At 56.7% G+C, this 20,958-nt stretch overlaps 2 protein-coding genes across 3 annotated transcripts in view; one reads left to right on the top strand and one right to left on the bottom strand.

The window, feature by feature from the left end:
- Positions 1-3,806: 3,806 nt before the first annotated feature.
- On the bottom strand, positions 3,807-18,650 carry CRAT (carnitine O-acetyltransferase). The gene is made up of 14 exons (XM_049774029.1): positions 18,414-18,650; positions 15,369-15,632; positions 12,056-12,174; positions 11,067-11,120; positions 10,505-10,670; positions 10,046-10,220; positions 9,171-9,349; positions 8,701-8,801; positions 8,259-8,378; positions 7,854-7,976; positions 7,616-7,751; positions 6,982-7,044; positions 6,329-6,466; positions 3,807-4,676 (listed from the first exon to the last, which is right to left on the bottom strand). Exons 1-14 carry the CDS (start codon positions 18,438-18,440, stop codon positions 4,461-4,463), a joined length of 1,881 nt encoding a protein of 626 aa, XP_049629986.1. The 5' UTR covers positions 18,441-18,650; the 3' UTR covers positions 3,807-4,460.
- Positions 18,651-19,346: 696 nt separating this feature from the next.
- PTPA (protein phosphatase 2 phosphatase activator) overlaps positions 19,347-20,958 on the top strand; it is a 29,287-nt gene continuing 27,675 nt past the window's right edge. The window contains exons 1-2 of one of the 2 annotated variants that reach the window (XM_049774068.1): positions 19,347-19,478; positions 19,806-19,867. In XM_049774068.1, the coding sequence (XP_049630025.1) occupies positions 19,837-19,867 (31 nt within the window). In that variant the 5' untranslated portion in view covers positions 19,347-19,478; positions 19,806-19,836. Of the gene's footprint in view, positions 19,479-19,657; positions 19,868-20,958 lie in introns of those variants that run through there. The other variant, XM_049774067.1, reaches the window with a different exon arrangement.

Raw genomic sequence — 20,958 nt, forward strand, 5'->3', positions numbered from 1 at the left:
GGCAGGCACGGGGGACCATATGGGACACCGGGATTCGAACCAACCACCTTAGGTCCTGGATCGGCTGCTTGCAAGGCAAACACTGCTGTGCTATCTCTCCGGGCCCTAATCTTTATTTATTTATTTATTTATTTGTTTTTTTGGGCCACACCCTGTGATGCTCAGGGGTTACTCCTGGCTATGCGCTCAGAAGTTGCTCCTGGCTTCTTGGGGGACCATATGGGGCGCCGGGGGATCGAACCACGGTCCGTCCTAGGCTAGCGCAGGCAAGGCAGGCACCTTACCTCCAGCGCCACCGCCCGGCCCCCTATTTTTTTAAATTTATTTTTATTTTTATTTTTTTTGGTTTTTGGGCCACACCCATTTGACGCTCAGGGGTTACTCCTGGCTATGCGCTCAGAAATTGCCCCTGGCTTGGGGGACCATATGGGACGCCAGGGGATAGAACCACGGTCCATCCTATGCTAGCGCTTGCAAGGCAGACACCTTACCTCTAGCGCCACCTTCCTGGCCTCTTTTTTTTTAATTTTTATTGTAACACTGATTTACCAAGTTGTCCTTAATCCAGTCATTTCAGGCATGAAATGTTCCAACACCCATCACACCACTCCAACCTGTCCCCTTTACTGTCATCCATTTACTTCACCTTGTTTGTTACAACACAAAGGCAAATGGAATTATCAAAATTTAGGTCAACTGGGTCAGTCTGAAATGATTGTTCTATCTTGCCCTGGTATCACTGAGTCATTTCTGAGTATTGACTGGGCTGAGTTGGCGCAAGCTGAGCTTCTGTATTGCTATTTAGGCTCCCTGAGCAAGGGAGATTCCTATGGAACTTTCCCATCAGATTTCCTGGGGTACTATTGGGCTGATACTACTATAAAATATTGAGGTGTTGGGGCTTGAGAGATAGCATAGCAGTAGGGCATTTGCCTTGCACGCAGCTGATTCAGAATGGACGTTGGTTGAAATCCCGGCATCCCATATATTGAGGTGTTGCATGGCAGGATTTATAACTCTTTTCTTTTTTTTGGACCACACCCGGTGACGCTCAGGGGTTACTCCTGGCTATGCACTCAGAAATCACTCCTGGCCGAGGATGGAGAGGTGGCACTAGAGGTAAGGAGTCTGCCTTGCAAGTGCTAGCCTTGGATGGATCGTGGTTTAATCCCCCAGAGTCCCATATGGTCCCCCCAAGGCAGGGCATTTTCTGAGCTCATAGCCAGGAGTAACCCCCGATTGTCAAACGAGTGTGGTCCAAAAAATCAAGGGAAAAAAGAAATCCTACACAGAAATCGCTCCTGGCTTGGGGGACCATATGGGACGCAGGGGGATCGAACCGCGGTCCATCCTAGGCTAGCACCAGCAAGGCAGACACGCCTTACAGCTCCGCACCACTGCTTCGGCCCAGAATTTATAAATCTGAAACAAATTTGGTGACTTGGAAGTCTGAAAAAGCTGTTGTGTGGAACTGCTGTTTCTGTTGGAAGGTGTAGGGGTATAGGGTGTGGTGGTGGGCTACTGTGGTTCATGCAGAAAAGGGGAATCTATACCCCCCCAACCCCCCATATTCTAGAATCAGTCCAGACCGGGCTATCTGGAAGTATCAGTGACTGGTATTTCCTTTTGGAGTTTAGTGAAGAAGATGGGCAATTTTTCTGCCAGGAAGATGGTGATGGTGGGCACGGGTGCCCCCATTTATTCTTTTTTTTTTTTTTTTGGTTTTTGGGCCACACCCAGCGTTGCTCAGGGGTTACTCCTGGCTGTCTGCTCAGAAATAGCTCCTGGCAGGCACGGGGGACCATATGGGACACCGGGATTCGAACCAACCACCTTAGGTCCTGGATTGGCTGCTTGCAAGGCAAACACCACTGTGCTATTTCTCCGGGCCCCCCCCCATTTATTCTTTTAGGTGTTTCTTTTATTGGTGGGTCACACCGGATGTACTCGGGCCACTTCCCAACCAGTGCTGGGGATGGCACATGCAAAGCCTGTCTGTGCTTCAGCCCTTTGAGCAGTGCCTGATAAACAAGACCAACTTGAACATCTCTGCTGAAAGCCAGCCCCAGGGGATCTAAAGGGACAGGGCCAATAGCGAAAGTGTGGGAAGGAAGCAGGTCAGTTTCAAATACCTATAAGAGGGCTGGAGCAATAGGACAGCAAGGAAGGTGCTTGTCTTGCATAATGTCCCCTGAGCATCAGCAAGAGTGATTCCTGAGTGCAGAACCAGGAGTAAGTCCTGAACACTGATGGGTGTAGGCCCCAAATCAAATAAAATGCTGCCACACAGCAAACTGTAGTCTTCCAGGAGCAAGGTACGGGTTTGGAAGTGTTAGCACAGTGGTAGGCATTTGCCTTGTATGTGGCTGGCCTGGGACAGACCCGGGTTCAATCCCTGGCATCCCATATGATTCCCCCGAGCCTGCCAGGAGTGATTTCTGAGTGAAGAGCCAGGAGTAACCCTTGAGTGCCACTGTGTGCGCCCCCCCCAAAAAAAAAAAAACCCAAACAGGAGCAAGGAGGGAGGAGGCTGGCTGGGGAGCCTTTGGGTGGGGTGGGGCCCACCCATACCACTCCTTGCCCGCAGGAAGTGACCCTCAGCCCTTCTCCTTTGCTGCCCCCCTTTCCTCCACTCTTCTCACTCCTTCCTCTCCCTGCAGCTTAGTCCTGGCCACAGCACCTACACAGGACCTCCCCTCCCCACGTCTCGTGGGAACCTCCCAGCTTTCTCCCCTGACAGGTCTCATCTGAGCCAAGAAAGAGTGAAGACTGGGCTGTGTCCGGCCACACACTGGGTCTGAGTCAAGGCCAAGTCCTCTTGAACTTGTGGGTTTCGTGACAAATAGAAATACAAGATCTTTTTTTTTTTTTTGGTTTTTGGGCCACACCCGTTTGACACTCAGGGGTTACTCCTGGCTATGTGCTCAGAAATCACCCCTGGCTTGGGGGGACCATATGGGACGCCGGGGGATCGAACCGCGGTCCGTTCCTTGGTAGCGCTTACAAGGCAGACACCTTATCTCCAGCGCCACCTTCCCGGCCCCGAAATACAAGATCTTTTGGCCACAGATAACAGATAGGATGGTTCCTCTTGCTGGTGCTTAGCGAGAAGGAAAGAAGCCAGCAAAGTTTTTCCCTGTTGGCTCAGGGCCTGGGAGTCCCTGGGTGAGCAGAGGTGTAGGAGCCAGAGTAGCCACATGTGTGTCTGTATGCATATGTGTGTGCGCTCCATGTATCTGTGAACACTGCTTGTATGTACAGATGTGCCTAGGCTGTATGCAGTGTCTGTGTTTATGTGTACTGTGTGTGTCCCGTAGGCCCAGGTCTGTGTATGTGTGCTGTGTGTGGGCCCTGTTTTTGTATATCTAGCCATGTATGTGTGCATGGACCCCATGTTTGTGTTCACATGTACCCATGTATTGTGTGTGGGCCCAGATGTGTGTGTACGTGCATCCATGTACGTGTGTATGGGCCCCATCTGTGTATATGCCTGTTGTGTACTGTATATGTGTGTGTGTCCACGGATGCTCCCACCCCCTAGCACTCCTGCCCCCAGCTGCCTGTGCCCGTTTGCCCTAAGGGGTGAGAAATAGTGCCCGGATGGGGGCCAGAGCGATAGCACAGCTGTAAGGCATTTACCTTCTACTGGCCAACACAGAATGGACGGTGGTTTGATTCCCGGTATTCCATAAGGTCCCGAGCCTGCCAGGAGTGATTTCTGAGCGCAGAAGTAATCCCTGAGCATCACAGGGTATGGCCCAAAAATTAATAAAAAAGGAAAAAAAGAAATAGTGCCTGGAGCAGTCTCACCAGCTCATGGATTTTGATTTTTATTTTATAGTCACCCACTTGGCCCTGCTGCTCACTGGGTGTAGTCGGGTCAACGCTGGTGCTTACAGATAGGAGACCCTATCTAAGATAGATCTCACCTCACGGCTTCCCGGGAGGGATCCTCCCGCTTCCCCACAGCAGCTCCAGACCAAGCTGTGGCCCTCTCAGCCAAAACCTCTTCGCCACTTTCCTTTGATTGTTCCTGTCACAGTCATACAGCAAATATGGTTCCGGAATTGTGGGCAGGGGCCGCCTCAGCCACTGCCTCCAAGGATGGGCAGTGAACTCGGGGAGTCTGTGCTCAGCCCGGAGAGGCCCAGGGACCCTCTACTTTCAGTTCATTGTCCTTAGGTCCTGGGCAAGTTGGGGGTGCTGACCCGGTGTGCCTGCATCCATGGCAGAGACTGTCCACAGCTAAACTCCACTAATGGCCGATACCTTGTGGGCATTCTGCAGAGACTGGCTGAGCCTCTTCACCTTCCAGGAGGCTTTCACGAGGCGGGCACTTGGGTGCCTGGGCCTGATGTCCTGCTGGGCCCAGGATGGGGGTCCCGCAGTGGCCAGAGCTGGGGCTAGATACACCCCAAAAGGTGCTTGGTTTGGCCACAGGGCCAGGCACAGTGCGTGGCTCAGAGCTTGGCCTGCAGGTGGTGTTGCAACAGTACTCGCATGTCCAGCAGTGCCTGTTCCAGATGTTGCGCCAGGCGCTGGGCGCTGGTCTCAGCGCAGCTGTTGTAAGCAGACACGGAGAAGTTGATGTGGGATTCCCGGGGATTATAACACACACCGTAGCCATCCGGGACCACGGGCCCGAAGAACATGACACAGTCGGTCTTGGAAGGGACCTAGGAGGGAAGGGAATAAACACCGGCTCAAGTCCCCAGCCTGGCTGGCACACCCATATACCCTCCCACTGGGGCTCTACTGTGCGCCCCTTCGCCTCCCCCAGTGACTGCACCGCCCTCTGGAAACCTTCCCTAACCTTCTCAGGGGGGCTTATTTGTTGTTTGGGACCACACCCAGTCAGTATTCAGGGTTTTTTACTACTCGTGGAGTTCAGGGGATGAAACCCAGGTAGGCTATATGCAAGGCAAACTTTACCCGTATGCGAACTCTCTGATCCCTTCTAGATGTTTTTTTCCCTTGGGTTTTTTGGTGGTGCTCAGGGGTTACTCCTGGCTCTGCGCTCAGAATTTGCTCCTGGCAGGCTCAGGGGACATCCCAGGTCAACTGTTTGCAAGGTAAATGCCCTGCCACTGTGTGATCGCTCCGGCCCCCAGATGCCGGGAGTAGAATCCAGGTTGCTCTGGCCCCTCCTGGTTTTGTTTGGGGGTCACAGTAGTGCTCAGCATTTACTCCTAGCTCTGTGCTCAGGAATCACTCCTGGTGGTACTCAGGTGACCATATGGGATGTTGCGGATTAAACCCAGGTCAGTCATGAGCAACGTAAGTGCCTTTGCTGCTGTTCTGTTGCTTCAGCTACCTCCTCCTGATGCCCCCCCCCCAGCACTTTCCCTTAGAATTATCATGGTCTCCTTGGGTGCTTCCAGCTTCCTGGAGGTTCCCAGAGGCTTCAGGGACAGTGGCCTTTGGATTGTATTGGGCCCCAGGAAATGTTCCTTTGTTCTGAATAAAACTGGTTTCTCTTCCCATCAGGCGCTCTGGCTCCCCTCATCTCCCCTGAACTCTTATTTATTTATTTATTTATTTATTTATTTATTTATTTATTTATTTATTTATTTATTGGTTTTTCGAACCACACCGTTTGATGCTCAGGGGTTACTCCTGGCTAATCGCTCAGAAATTGCCCCTGGCTTGGGGGGACCATATGGGACGCTGGAGGATCGAACCACGGTCCTTCCTTGGCTTGCAAAGCAGACACCTCACCTCTAGCGTCACCTCGCCAGCCCCTATTTATTTATTTTTGGTTTTTGGGTCACATATGGCAGTGCTCAGGGGTTCCTCCTGACTCTACGCTCAGAAATTGCTCCTGGCAGGCTTGAGGACCATATGGGATGCCGGGATTCAAACCACCATCCTTCTGCATGCAAGGTAAACACCCTATCTCCATGCTATCTCTCCAGCCCCTCCCCTGAACTCTTTTTTTTTTTCCTTTCCCTGAACTCTTTTTTTTTTTTTTTTTTTTTGGTTTTTGGGCCACACCCAGCAGTGCTCAGGGGTTACTCCTGGCTGTCTGCTCAGAAATAGCTCCTGGCAGGCACGGGGGACCATATGGGACACCGGGATTCGAACCAACCACCTTTGGCCCTGGATCGGCTGCTTGCAAGGCAAACGCCGCTGTGCTATCTCTCCGGGCCCTCTTTCTCTGAACTCTTGAAGCCCCTGGCCAACACCTCCTCTGCTCAGGCCATGGGCGTGTTATAAGTTATGCTGCCACGTTGGCACAGCCAAGTCCTGGCCCTATGCTGTGCTCTTCGTCCTGCGATGAGCTGGTCTGGTGCCCACCACCTCCCCTGGGTCCCTGGGCAGTGCGCACCTGGCTGGTGGAGAGATTGAAGTGCATGGCAATGGCGTAGGACGTGTCCATGAAGATGTCAGGCATGCTCACCAGGTCCTCGATGGCCTGCAGCTTCAGGCCCAGGAGGTGGCGGTCGAAGGCCTCCCCATGGATAGCCTGGTGGGAGGAAGGGGAGAAAAGGGGGACAGAGTCACTAGGTGGCCTGTATTTTCCCAGTGCTCTGTCTCCAAGCAAGGAAAACTATGCATGTACGGGGACTGTTAGGACCAAGGACTGGGGAATAGCGTAGGTGAAAGGCCCAGGCCCCGAGCACAGCAGGTAGAGCACTTGCTTTGCACATGGCTGGCCCAGGTTCTACCCCCAGCATCCCATAGGGTTCCCTGAGCCTGCCAGGAGTGATTCCTGAGCACAGAGCCAGGAGTAACAACCCCTGATCACTATTGAGGGTGACCCCCAAACTCAAAAGGGTTGGTGGTGGCTTGGTCCCAGCTTGGGAAATCTGCTGGTGTGTTGGAGCTAAACACCAGTTTGGGACAGTCATGCAGGCCATGTCAGAAGGGTGGAGCTGGTGGGGGGCAGGCACATCTGTGCCTTGTTCTCCCTTCTTCCCTGACTCTTGGGGCTGGGGTCCAGTGAGCTTGCAGGATGGACACTGATGGAAAGTCACTTACTCGGTCCGTGTAGGCTCGATGTGACTGTATGGCCTTCCGCAGCAGGTCCACCTTCTGTTGCTCCTGGTGGGGTGATGACAAGAGGGAGTTTGGGGAACCAGAGCCATAGCACGCGGGAAGGGCACTGCCTTGCATGCAGTCAACCTGGGTTCGATCCCCAGCATCCCACAGGTTCCCTTGAGCACTGGAATGATTCTTAAGTGCAGAGCCAGGAACTACCCCAGTGCACAGCCAGGTGTGGCCCCCAAACCAAAAGACAAATAAAATTAAGTGGGTTAGTGGGGACTGGAGAGATAGGGCATTTGCCTTGCATGTGGCCAACCCAGGGTGGACTCTGGTTCGATTCCCAGCATCCCATATGGTACCCTGAGCCTGCCAGGAGCGATTTCTGAGCACAGAGCTAGGAGTAACCCCTGAGTGCCTCTGGGTGTGCCCCAAAAAACAAACAAATAAAAAAAGTGGGTTAGGGCATGGCAGGGAGCTGTCATCTCTTCTCCTCTCAGTGCCAAGAACTCGGCTCTGCCATGGGGGGGCCTCCCCCACACCCAGCCCAGCCCCTCCCTGGGGCGGAAATACAGCAAGACTGTATGCTGATGGGGGAAGCAGAAAGGATAGGCTGAGCCTTGGCCCTTACCGTCGTGCCGGCGTCATCCATGGCCCGGACAAAGGCCAGTGAGTCCATGGAGGCCGAGCGGATGGTGTCAGTGCGGCCCAGGTGGAACATGCGCAGGGACGCGCTCTCGTAGGTGGCACAGGCCTGCCCATAGATCCTGTTGGGAGATAGGGCTGAGCCGGCCTTGCCCCTTGCCCCACACTCCTTGCCCCTCTCCTCCAACCTCCAGGGCAGGACAGGCTTGGGGGGTCCACCAAACCTGTAGTAGGCCAGCTGGAGCGCCATCTGAATGAAGGAGTCGGGGCTCAGTTTCTGGGACTTTGGGAAATCTTTGCCAAAGTGGGGGAACACCAGCGTGGTGATGTCCAGGTCTTGGATCATGCTGGGGGAGGCAGGGGCAAAGGTCAAGAGTGAGGGTCGGGGGAGAAGGTCAGGAGTGAAGGTTATGGGCGAAGGTCATGGGCAAGGTCAAGGATGAGGGTCAGGTACCCCAGGGCCCTGCCATCCCTGGGAGGCCTGAGAATAGCGCCTGAACTGCCAGCACAGAGACGGATCCCAAGAGGAGTGGCTGGCAAGGCTGGCACACTTCAGAGGAAGTGGCCCTGTACCCCCCAGGTTCTCTCACCCCCAGATCCTGAGCCTCAATCCCCCTGCCCAGGCTCACATGCTGAGGTTCTGCTTCGCCTTCTCGATATCACTCTTGATCTCAGGCGTGATGTTGAAGCGCAGCTTCTTGGGCATAGGCAGGGGCACCATCCCTGACTGTACCTGCCCGGGTTTCTTCCTGTGTGGGAGGAACATGGACTGGTGTACACTGAGGCTCACAGGTCTGGAGGATTGGGAGTGGGGGACCCACAATGCCCGGAGGGGGCATCCCAGGCAGCCCTTGAAGTTTCCTCCCTACGAAGTGCCCTAGCCCGTCATTGGTACAGCCAAAGGTAACCTGCCTGAGGGACAAAGCCTGGTGTCAGCCTTGTGGTTGACATGGGGCCCGAAAGCATCGCCAGATCCCAGACCCACATCCTTGTTGGGCCTCCTCCCTGTGCCCTGTGGATCTCCCGTCTCCAGGACCAGGACAGTGGGGGGCAAGAGGGTGCCATACTTACGTGAACTCCATGACGTGGTCCACGAGGGTGATGATGGGGGGCCCCTCGGCGGCCGCATGCTCATAGACCAGCCCGCAGGAGCCATCCTCAGCTACGATGAACTGCAAGGAAGAAGGGGACCCCAGTCCGGCCCTGCATCAACTCTGCACTTGGCATTACTACTCCACTTGGCATTAGTGGCAGTAAATGCATGGGATGGAGGGAGGGCTGGCCAAATGGTACAGCTCCTGGGCTCCTCTATCTGAGCGAGCCTCTCTCGGGGTGCTACCACCCCCACTGCAGAGCCCAGGAGTCACTGTGATCTGGCTGTGTGCAGGGCCGGACATGAGGGCGTGAGACAGCGGCATCTGGGCCAGGCCGGGTGGTAATGACGGGTCTGTGGGCTAATTACCGCCGCCACCGAGCCCACTGCAGGCCTCGCCTGCTTTATGGGCTGTGCAGGGGCCTCGAGTGCATCCGCGGGGGCTCACCTGTAGCGTCTTGTCGAACCAGCGGTTGCCGCTGTTGAGGTGCCCACCACCCCCGTGCAGCATCTGGCCGGCTACGTGGCTGCGGTACGTGTGGTCAGAGACCCGCGGCATGGGTGCGTCCAGGCACACCATGAAGATGCTCTGCTGGATGCGGCGGACAGAGTCCCGGTTCACTTTGTCTGCAGGGAAACCATAAAAGATGGGGTAGTGGGTAACCAGGGTCACTCCACAGCCCTGCCATGCCCCATTGGAACAATGACCCCTGGAAATGAGGAGGCAGGGGTGGCGGTGTTATGTTTTGTGCCACACCCACCATGTTCAGGGCTGACTTCTGGTTCTGTGCTCAGGGTTTGGGGGACCCTAGAGGATGCCAGAGGGTCAGCCAAGTGCACAGCCAATCCCCTTCCACAGTGGTCTAGCTCCAGCACGAAGGGGTTGGTATCTTGGCTTTTCTTTTTGGAGGGGGCGGAGGGTCACACCCAGTGGCGCTCAGGGGTTACTCCTAGTTTTGTGCTCAGAAATCGTTCCTGGCTGGCTCAGGAGACCATATGGGGTGCCGGGATTAGAACCACAATCCTTCCTGGGTTGGCTACATGCAAGGCAAACGCGCTACCGCTGTGCAATCTCTTCGGCTTTTTTGTTTTGCCTTTTTTTTTCTTTATGGTCTATGCTGTCCATTATATTCCTTTCACAATATATACAATATATACAAATTCCAAATCAGTATGCCACAGATCTGAACTAGTATACCTTTGCTTTTTTTGGTGTTTAGATTTTAGGCCACACACGGTGGCACTCAGGGGTTACTCCAGGCTCTGCACTCAGAAGTTGCTCCTGGCAGGCATGGGAGCCCATGGGGGGGTCTGGGTGGGTACCTTTGGTGAGGGTGTTGAAGGCCTTGGCCCAGGAGTTGCGGTGGTTGGATGTGAGGATGCCCACCGGCTCCTTGTTGGTCTGCAGGGATGAATTCCAGATCTTCTCCAGCTGTACGAAGATCTGGTCTGTCGTGAGCGGAGAGCCGTCGCTGTGGTACACCTCCAGCTCGAAGAACTGAGAGAGGCCAAAGGAGCACCAGGGTGAAGGCAATCGCTTGGCATGTGGCCCACCCAGCCCAGAGAACCAGGGAAGCCCTGAGGCCCGCTGGGTGTGGGGATAAATTGGGGGAGCCACTGAAGTGGGGCCTCGGTGGGAGGAGAATGGAGATGGGACAAGGGACAAAGGGAGATCATGGACTGTAGTAGGGGACCCCATGGGAGAGGCCCAGGGTGTGATCACAGAGGGGTTAACTCAGGCAATGGGCTGGGGAGGTCGCTAAGTGGGGGGCCAGCTCCCACCTGGTAGTTGTGAACCACGGTGATGTGGGTGGGTGGCTTCTTGTCTCGGCCAAAGTTCACCACTGAGTCCTGCTTGGGGCCTGGCACGCGGCAGGATGACAAGATCTGGTAGTACTGGTTCATGCATAATGGCTTGCCGCCCAGGTGCTCCACGGGCAGGGTCTCACTGTGGAGCAGATGGCCGGTGATTGGGGACCCCGTGAGAACAGGGGGATGACAGCCAAGTGAGAGGAAACCCCATGGGAACAGGGGGATGACCCAGCCGAATGATGGGGGACTCCACAGGAACAAAGGACTGCACTCTGAACAGGACCCCCAAACCCCAGACCTTCAGGGCACCCCCTCCCGAATGGAGCACGAGAGACAGTCTAGGGGTCAGGGTGCCTCGATCCAGGGTCACAATATGGGGTGTAGCCACAATGGGACTCAGGGACTGACTGGAAAGAGCTGATGGGCAGTTGAGGAGGCCATAGGGAAGTGAAAACAGCTGAGAGGCTTGGAGTGGGGGTAGGGTTTGTGGGGGCCCGAGCAGCTGTGGCGATTCCTAAGCAGAGACACTCACTTGTCAATCATGACCTTGAAGTCCAAAACCCCTTCGATGAGTTTAGCAGCAAACCTGGGGATGCAAATGGCGAGGATGGGATTGGTGGGGGGCTGGGGAGGCTGGCGATGGGGCACCCAGCTCAGCCCCTTAAGCCCCAGCATCCTAGTCCTGTGGAGTTCAGGGCAGCCTTCCAGAGCCCCACTGTCTTTCTCACAGTGGGGCAGGTTAGTGGGTCCATCCACCCTAGAACCAGAGCCTGGAATCTGTAAGGGTTCACCCCGCCCCAAAACTATGACTGCAGGCAGTTGAGATGTGGGCATAGGAGTCTCTCTCTCTTGCACTGGGATCCCCCTTAACCATCCAAGAGGAAGTCATGCCAGGGAGGCCCCTGATCCCCAACAAGGGCTTCACCTCCCAGGGCCCGGCTCCTTTAAGAGAGGCAGGTGGCCCTGGGGCACAGCGCCCAGTGCCCTTCGGGAGAGCCAGGCCCAGGCATGGGTATTTTTGTCACTTGTCAGACGGAACCAAGGCCAGGGCACGGGACGAGGCCGAATGTGGGAAAGGCAAGTGTGTACAAAGGTCGCCCTGGGGCCAGAGGGAGAGAGGGGAGCTGATGGCTCATCCACTCTGTGGCCTGGTAGGTGGAAGAGGACAGTCCCGGCATTGGGTGGCTTCACCTCATTTGGAACCTGCTATGGAACCTGCTTTCCACCCCTTCTCGGAGCCGAGCCTCAGTTTCCCTCTCTGAAACACATGCCTTCCTATTTTTGACTTTTGTTTTTGGGGCCACACCAAGCGGTGCTCAGGGGTTACTCCTGGCTTTGTGCTCAGGAATCATGCCTGGCAGGCTTGGGGAACCATGTGGGGGTACCTGGGATGGAACCTGGGTTGGCTGCTTACAAGGCAAATGCCCTCTCTGCTATGCTATTACTCCAGGCCTGACACATGCCTTCCGAGGCTGCTGGACTTGGGGGAAGAGGGTTCCCACCCCTCTCCGGGGGACTCACCGCAGCTGACCCTGCAGATCCACAAAGTCTTGCTTGGGCAAGAGGAGGCCGGGGTTGGAGTAGATGACTACAGGCTGGCGGTACTGGAGATAGGCCGTCTTCAGCCACCACTCAGACAGCTGTGGGAGGGCCAGACTGTGAGTGGGGGGGCATCTTGGCACCCAGCAGGGACTCTCACCTCACTGTACAGTGCAGACTCCCACAGGGGACGCTCTGATCCAGGACTTCCTTGCCCAGTCACCCCGTTATCTTCCCCTTGGAAACCAGCCGTGAGCATGAACAACATGGAGGAAGTGGTCATGATGCCAAGAAAAAAACGGTGAGAGGAGAAAAGATGGGAAGGATGGAGTGTGGACTTGTGTCCTGTAGTGGCCTGAATGAAAGAAGAAGAAGCTGGCAGGGACGGAGGAAGGAGAGGAGGAGGGAGAGAGAGAGAAAGGAGGGGGGCAGGAGGAAAGAAGGAAGGGAAGGAAGAAGGGAAAGGAGAGAAAGAGGGAAGGAAAAGGAGGAAAAGAGAGAAGGGATGAAAGGAAGGAAAGGAGGAAGGAAGTTTGGGGGTTCACCTCATTTGGCCCATGGAGGACCATGGACCGGGTCTGCCTGATGCCCCTGGCATCTCTGGGGGCTACACAGAGCCCAACAAGGCTCAAACACCCTACCATGTAGAGCCAGGGAGCCTGGGGGGACAGCACCCAGTGCCTCAAAGGGTGGCCTGGCTGCCTCTGCCTAGCAGTGGGAGCCCCTCTCTCCAGGAGACCTTCCCTGCACCCCCACATGTGTCAATCTTTGCCCAACTCTGTCCCTGAGTCAGCCAGACCAGCATGGGGCTCCGGCCCCTGCAGCCCATCCTTGACAGCCAATGTTGTGTTTGACAGGGGAAATACTGCAGCTGTTTTACCAGGAACTTGTGGCCTGAACCCTAAGAATTGGGGCTAGAGCCATAGTACAGTGGGGAGGGCACTTGTCTTGCAGGTTTTCTGATCCCCAGCATCCCAGAGGGTTCCCTGAGCATCACCAGGAATGATTCCTGAGTGCAGAGCTAGGAGTGAGCCCCAAGCATCTCCAGGTGTGGGCCACAAGCAAAATAAAATACAAACACCCTAAAAGTATGCGGAAAGGGGGTAGGCCTGGCTGGGATTCTTCAACACAGGATGGTCGGTTCTGTGGGAGTTTCTGGGCTCACAAATGCACAGAAAGGAGCACAGATGTACATAAAGGAGCAGGGGTCAGAATCTGGAGTTTGGGGGAGGGGAGCACTGGGGTGAGAATTCAAAGGGCTGGGAGCACGGGCCTCCTGGGGCAGAGCCTGGCTCCAGCTCAGGCATCACAAGGTCCCTCAAACATGAGCTACGGGGCCCAGAGAGATAACACAGCGGTGTTTGCCTTGCAAGCAGCCGATCCAGGACCAAAGGTGGTTGGTTCGAATCCCCGTGTCCCATATGGTCCCCCATGCCTGCCAGGAGCTATTTCTGAGCAGAAAGCCAGGAGTCACCCCTGAGCATCGCCGGGTGTGGCCCAAAAAAAAAAAAAAAAAACATGAGCTACAAAGAGCCCAAGCCTGTAAATAATAAATCAAGCAAAATCAAATCAAATAAGGGGCTGGAGAGATGGTTCAGGGGTTAAGGCACTTGACTTACATGCCCCAGGTTTGATCCTCGGCATCTTCTACACTCCGCAAGTCTCATCAGGGGTGATCCCTGAGCACCGAGTGAGCCAGGAGCCAGCCCTGAGCACCGGTGGGCGTGGCCCCAAACCAGGAATAAAATAAGATCAAGCCTGGATTTTGCTGGTGCTGGGAGCCAGCTCAGGGCTTCAAAATGCATTTTGTCACCTGCACAACAAGCCTCTGCCCTGCACTTCACAGTTTAAAAATGAAGCGTCTGCAGGGCCAGAGTGAGACAGCACAAGGGAGAAGACCTTTGTCTTGCAGGTGTCCAACCCAGGTTTAATCCCTGGCATCCCATGAGGTCCCCTATGCCTGCCAGGAATGATATCTAAGCACAAATCTAGAAATCAGCCCTGAGCACTGCCAGATGTGGCTCCCCCCCCCAAAAAAAAAAACCAAACAAACAAAAAAAACCTAACTTAAAAAAGATGTGTCCTGGGCCCGGAGAGATAGCACAGTGGTGTTTGCCTTGCAAGCAGCCGATCCAGGACCTAAGATGGTTGGTTCGAATCCCGGTGTCCCATATGGTCCCCCGTGCCTGCCAGGAGCTATTTCTGAGCAGACAGCCAGGAGTAACCCCTGAGCAACACCGGGTGTGGCCCAAAAACTAAAAAAAAAAAAAAAAGAAAAAAAAAAAAAAAAAGAAGTGTCCTGGGGCCGGTGAGATGGCGCTAGAGGTAAGGTGTCTGCCTTGCAAGCGCTAGCCAAGGAAGGACCACGGTTCGATCCCCCGGCGTCCCATATGGTCCCCCCAAGCCAGGGGCGATTTCTGAGTGCTTAGTCAGTAGTAACCCCTGAGCATCAAACGGGTGTGGCCCCTCCCGCCCCCCCAAAAAAAGAAGTGTCCTTCAGGAGAAAAATTAGGGACTCAAGCTTGACAAACCACCTCATCGGCTCTGGCACCACCAGCACTGAACACTGAGCCACAGAGCCAGGCACAGAGTCCAGGTGTTATCATAAGACCAAACATAACAGATACTGAAAGCAAAGTGGGGTGCAGCCCAGAGACACAGCGCAGTCCCCTGGGATGCCTAAATAATGACAGACAACACAAGGGGATCCAACCTCTCTCTGGGCTTCACCTCCCAGGAGGCAAGGGTGAGAGTGAGAACTCCCCACCCCACCCCACCACACCCCCTGCCTGCTATCTGTGTCCCCACACCAGCAACTTGCTTCTCGAGTTCGGTGTGAGGCCAGGACTGGTGTGTAGATGCATTCTCCCACGGGAACCCATGGACCCTACACCCCCACAGCCAGCCGCCCCTCCTCCCTCGGTCTGTCTCTGACTTGGCCAGGCGGGGCCATCTCCACGAGTGTCAGTCCACCCAGACAGAGTCAGGGAGCCTCCTGGCAGCCCCACCCTGGATTCTTTGCTGTTCCCATTTCACCTGTAACCTGCCTCTGTGCTCTTGGCTCCCCTCCTCTGCCAGGTGAGTGCCGGGCCCCTGAGGCACAGGTGAGTAAGCATATGCCAGCCACAGCAAGGGCTGGAACGTTCTAGATGGGGAGCTAGGGACCACACACCCCTGGACCCAGAACCTCTGTCTCTTTCCCCAGCTGAGTCCCAGGAAACCTGCACTACTGCCTTCTTTGAGCATCCCCTCCACCACCACCCCACTTAGGGTGGCCAGCGCCTTCCACACTCACCCAGTTCTCTGACTTCTTGGCACGGCACTCCAGCCCCTTCTGCAGACGCTCCCCGACACCCCCAGATGTCTGGAACTCCTCCACCAGCTGTTTGGTCTGGGCCCATTCCTCCTGGCTTACAATGGGCTGGAGAGCCTTGAGGTAGTGGTCCAGGGACTGTTGCAGAGGGGGCACAGGCAGGCGAGGCAGAGAGTCCTGGTGGGCCTTGAAGCGGCTGACGGTCTTCATGAGGGCCCTGGGCTTGAGGAGGCCGGGCGGTCTCACCTGTAGGTAGTACAGCACCTTGTTCATGGAGCCACTGGCAGGGCCCAGCTGGCGTCTCGGGCACTTATGTGCCTAGCCCTGAGGTCGGAGACTGCCTCTGGGGTGGTGCCTACCAGGTTTCCAAGCTCTGGAGCAGGAGGTGTTTCCATTGCCAGGGGAGGGGAGAGGAGGGGTTGAGGCCACTGACCTGAGCAGTTGGCACCTGGCTGGGGGTGGGCAGAGCACTTGGAGGGCACCTCTCACCTGTCCAGGACACGGGGCGGGGTGTGTGGGTGCCCTGCCTTTCTTGCTCTGCACAGTAGTGAGTTGCAGCTCCTCCCCAACCCCAGTCCAGGCCACTACCTCCTCCTCCCCACCCACCACCCCTACCCTGCCCGCCATGCCCGGGTTGAGAAATCCAAAGGGAAGTGGAGCTGCTTTGAAGGAGAGCCTGGGTGCGAGAGGGGATGCTGGCTGGCAGCGCCTCTGGGCACGTAGGTCTTTGCCAAGTAGGTCTCTGGTGATGGTGGGGTGAGGCAAGAGGGTAAGGGGCTTGAGGTAGTGCTGCAGGCAGAGAGAGGCGAGAGGTGGCGAGAGGAGGCCCTGCAGACGGGCAGAGAGACAGGAGGGCCCATGAAGTGGTGGCAAAGGGCCAGCAAGCAAGGCTGCGGCGATGCGTACCTGCTCCTTTTGCCCGTCTTCCATGGCTCAGAGCCCTGTCTGTCTGCCTTGGGCCGGGCGCTAAAGCCCTAACTGTGCTACCCAGCCGGGCACCTAGTAAGACATAGCCGCTTGCCCTGGCTGGAAAGAGAAAAGAGGCAAAGTTCAGGGGGACAGTTGGCCGAGGCGGTGCTGGCTAGGAGAGGGCTATGTGTGTGGGAGGGGACTACATGGAGGGGAAGTTATCTTCTGACCCTATCCAGGCACCTAGCTTCCAGGAGCAGAGGAAAGGGGGTTCAGGTAGCTAATGAACAGCAAGGGGATCTGGGTGAGAATCACCCCAGGAAACACTCCTGGACCTGCCAGGAGGGCCTCATGCCAGGGAAGCCAGCCAAGAGCTCATGAAAAAAGAAATCCACCTGTCAGCATGTGTATGTTTGCCCATAAAGGACTTGGAGATCAGAGGCTGCAGGGGCCATGAGGTTCCATCACAGGCTTGAGGACAGGGAACCAGTAGTGACTACCTCCATGCCCTGGGAACTCTAGAGGGGGACAGCACTCAGGATCCTCCTCTTGCCAGTGCTCTGACACGGAGATTCCTTTAGCCAAGCCCAGATGACTCAGGCACTGGACAAACTCAAGAGCCATTGGTATGGTTGCTATTGGGCTGGATCTGAGAGCAGATCCAGGAAATTCTGCCTCTCTCCAGGCCTCAGATTTTTTTTTGGGGGGGTCACACCTGGCAGCGCTCAGGGGTTACTCCTGGCAGGCTCAGGGGACCATATGGGATGCTGGGATTTGAACTACTGTCCTTCTGCATGCAAGGCAAAACCCCTACCTCCATGCTGTCTCTCTGCCCCTTGTTTTTGTTTTAAACTGCATTGATTGATTGATTAATTCATTGATTGGTTGTTGGAACCACACCCAGAAATCACCCCTGGCAGACTGGGGGCCCATATGGGATGCTGGGAATCAAACCACCTGATCCCTCCTGGGTCAGTTGCAAGCAAGGCAAATGCCCTACCGCAGTGCTATCTCTCTGGCCCCTGGCCTCAGTTGTTGTATTGGCTCAGCGATTGGGCTGCCTGGAGGGTCCTGGAGAGGTGACCTCTAGGTGTGTGATGCAAACAGCCTGTGAGGCTGTGAGGGTGGAGAAGGGGGGCAGGTGGCACCCGAGGTGTCGGGATGAACTTGTGGATGTGTGGACAGAGCTCTTAGTCCCTCTGGGCCAGAAACTTTCCTGTTGGAACCTGCTTCTTGGCTCAGGCAAAGGGAGATACAAGCAGAGATATGCTCAAAACAGCAGGAAAGATCCCACATCAGGCAGCATCTTTTAGCTCCAGGCTGCCCAGAGGCCAATGGGGTCAGTTCTACAAACTTTCTTCTTTGTGTGTGTGTGTGTGTGTGTGTGTGTGTGTGTGTGTGTGTGTGTGTGTGTGTGTGTACCCACATCCGGCAGTGCTCAGGATTTACGCCTAGTTCTATGCTCAGGAATTACACTTGACAGGGGCTCGGGGGCCCATATGGGTTGAGGATGCTAGAGATGGAATCTGGACTGGCCAAGTGCAATAAGGCAAACACTCGAGTACACTGTACACTCTTGTCTCAGTTCTGTAAACTTTGGGAGTCACTCCACCTCTGTGTCTCTCTGCCCAGTGTCTCCCTGGCTGCCTAGGAGAACCCTTCAGGCAGGCCTGTGAGCTTTATTTAAGTCAGCCCTAGCAGGCCGGGTCATCTGGAACAGGAACTGTGTCCGGCTGGACAGTCAGGCTTAGGCTGAGAGGGAAGTGCTAGCTAATGTGAGTCAGATGGCTGCTGTCTACACCTCCTGCCCAGTTCCCTAGTCCCTGTCCTATGAACCTAAGTCGGGGGGGCGGGTAGGGTAGGGTAGTGGGGGGAGCTGCCTGTGGCCCTGATGTCCCTTCCAGCTCTCTTGGGGGGTTTCATCCTGCTTCTGTCCTTGAGACTCAGTTTCCTCCTCTGTCAACCCCCAGATTTGGGGGTGGCCCTCTGCGTGTACCCCACCTTGGCAACTGCAGGCCCCAAAGCCTCCAGGCACCGTGGGGTGGCCCCTTCTTCTTGGCCTGGCCGCCCTGCATGTCCCCCGGGTGCCCGGTCCCCGCTGCTCGATCGTGTACTCACCGCCGTCCTGGCTGCGAAGGCCAACATGTTTATGGCCAGCCTGGGGACGCCGCCCGGACGGTCCGCTCCACCCCTGGCGCTGGGCAAAGTCCTGTGGTCGGTGGGTGCTCGCTAGAGCCTCCGGGCCAAGTGTCCGAGTCACGGCAGGACGCCAGCAGGTCGAGTGGCCCCGCGCCCACCCGGGCAGTGTCGGGGTGGCCGCCCCGGGGGAGGTGACGCTGGAGGCGGGGCCTCGGGGTTGTTGCTGCCCTGGAGGCTCTCCCGGGGCTCGGGGCGGGGCCGGGGCTAGAGCCGGGGGCGGAACCAAGCAGGATGATGGGCGGGGCCAGGACATAGCGTGAGGCGGGATTGGGCTAAAGCGAAAGGTGAGGCGGGGCCAGAAGTCAGGTCTATAGCTAGGGGCGGTGCCAATCAGGATAATGGGCGGGGCCATAATATAGCATGAGGCGGGATTGGGCTAGAGCTAGGAGAGGGGCGGGGCTAGCTCGCAGCGCGGGGCGGGACCAGGGCTAGTGCTAGGGGCGGGGGCAAGCAAGATGATGGGCGGGGCCAGGACACAGCTTCGAACAGGGTTGGACTAGAGCTAGAGGTGGGACGGGGCCAAGCCGCATAGTGGGCGGGGCCAGGACATAGCTTCGGATGTTGGGCTAGAAGAGCTAGGGGCGGGGCGGGGCCAAGCCGCATCGAGGGCTGAGCCTGGACATAGCGTGGGGCGGGGCTAGAGCTAGGGGCGGGGCCAGGGGCAAGCGGTTTTGTGGGCGGGGCTTGGGCTAAACTAGAGCGAGAGGCGAGACGGAGTCAAGCAGCATCGTGGGCGTGGCCAGAGCATAACGTGGGGCGTGGCCAGAGCTCGAGGCGGGGCGTGGCCAAAGCAAAACGGGGCGGGGTTCTTGGCGCGGGGCGGAGCCAGAGCAGCTGGGCGACCTCCTAGGGACGGATGACCCGGAAGTGAAGTGGGAACGGGGGCCGCTGTTCTAGTTTCTCCTCTCAGCCGTCGGACGCCCTCGAGCGCGAACCCCAGGGGGACAGAAAAAAGAAAAGGCACAGTCTTCTTCTCAGTCAGGGGTATGTGCTCCCCTGTCGCTTCTTTAGGGTCAGAACCCCACAGGAAGAGGACGGGGGTGGGCTTAGCTCTGCCCAACTCAAAGATGGCCGCCCGGCCTTCGTGCCCCACGGAAACATGGCGGCGGACGGTTGGCGGCGGGGCGCCGTTGGTGCGCGTGCGCGTGCGTCTGCGCGTGCGCAGTGCCCCGCACCAACATGGCCGCCGCGTCCCGGGGAGCGTGTTCCCCCACGGGCACCGCGCGCTAGCGGGGCCGTTGCTGGGCGCCCCGCAGCGACATGGCGGCCGTGCCCGCGGGGGTAACTCCCGTTGTCGGCGCTCGCTTCTAGCCTGCAGGCGGTGAGGCGGGACGGGACGAAGATGGCCGAGGGCGAGCGGCAGGCGGCGCCAGGTAGGCCGGGACCGAGCCCACTCGGGCTGCAGGGGTGCCGGCGATCGCAGCCGAAGGCCTCGGGGTGCAGCCCGAGTGGGGCGCCCTGGGGGGTGGGTGAGGGGCGGCTGGGTGGCTGGGTGGGCAGCGCCCCATTTGGAGGCCCCTAAGGTCGGGCCTGTGCGCCATCCTGCAGGCCCTCCCTGCAGGGCTGCTTCCCCCGCCCAGGCCTAGGGCCTTGCTTGGTTGGGGTGCAGCACCCCCGCCCCCACCCCCCTCTCCCACTTCTATCGCAGCCCTGCCCAGAGTTTCAGTCTCAGGGCGTTTTTATTGGGAGAAACTGCTCGGGGTTGGGCACAACCATTCATTAAAAAGAGGCGAGTGGGTGATGCCACTGACATCACCCCCAGAACAAGGAGGGACGATGGATGGACGCGGGGCCTCCTTTGGGGCGCAAGGAAAGGACCTGGGAAACCTAGCGGGGGCGTTTTCCAAAGACCCACTCACTCTATCTCTTTGGGGCGTGCTCAGGGATCACTCCTGGGTGGCCGCTTTTGGGGGCTCTGGGGTGCCCAGGGATGCTCTCTCCTGGGTGGTACTATCATAGGGGCACCTTCTTTGAAGGGGAGGGCTATTTCTCTTGCTCCCATTCCCCCAGGGCTCCTAGCCAAGGACAGACCTGTTCCCACCCATGGATCAAATAAGTAATGTGCACCTGCAATGTAGGAAAGGCCTTAGGTGCTGAGCATTTGGGGACACCTGGAAGGGTCCCAGGAAGGTAGCATCCTTCTAAAGCTCTGAAGCATCACCTTTCCCCTCAAAGACACCCCCATCCCCAAATAGATGAACCAAGAGCTGGAGATCTAACAGTCTCCCAACCCAGAATATCCCAAATTTGGTAGTAAATTTCTGCAGGGGTCTCCAGATCTGCAACTGATGAGGATTCTCAGGAGAAGTAGCCTCTAAAGATTGGAGGTGGGTTTCAGTTGGGGGGAAATTGTCAGTGACTGGAAGGATGCATGTCTCCAGAAGTGGTGATGGACTGACGCAGGATTTTTGTTTTGTTTTGGGGTCAATACCTGGCATTGTTCAGGGGTTATACCTGGCTCCGC

The sequence above is a fragment of the Suncus etruscus genome, chromosome 5, assembly GCF_024139225.1.
Source record: "Suncus etruscus isolate mSunEtr1 chromosome 5, mSunEtr1.pri.cur, whole genome shotgun sequence".
Classification (NCBI taxonomy): Eukaryota; Metazoa; Chordata; class Mammalia; order Eulipotyphla; family Soricidae; genus Suncus; species Suncus etruscus.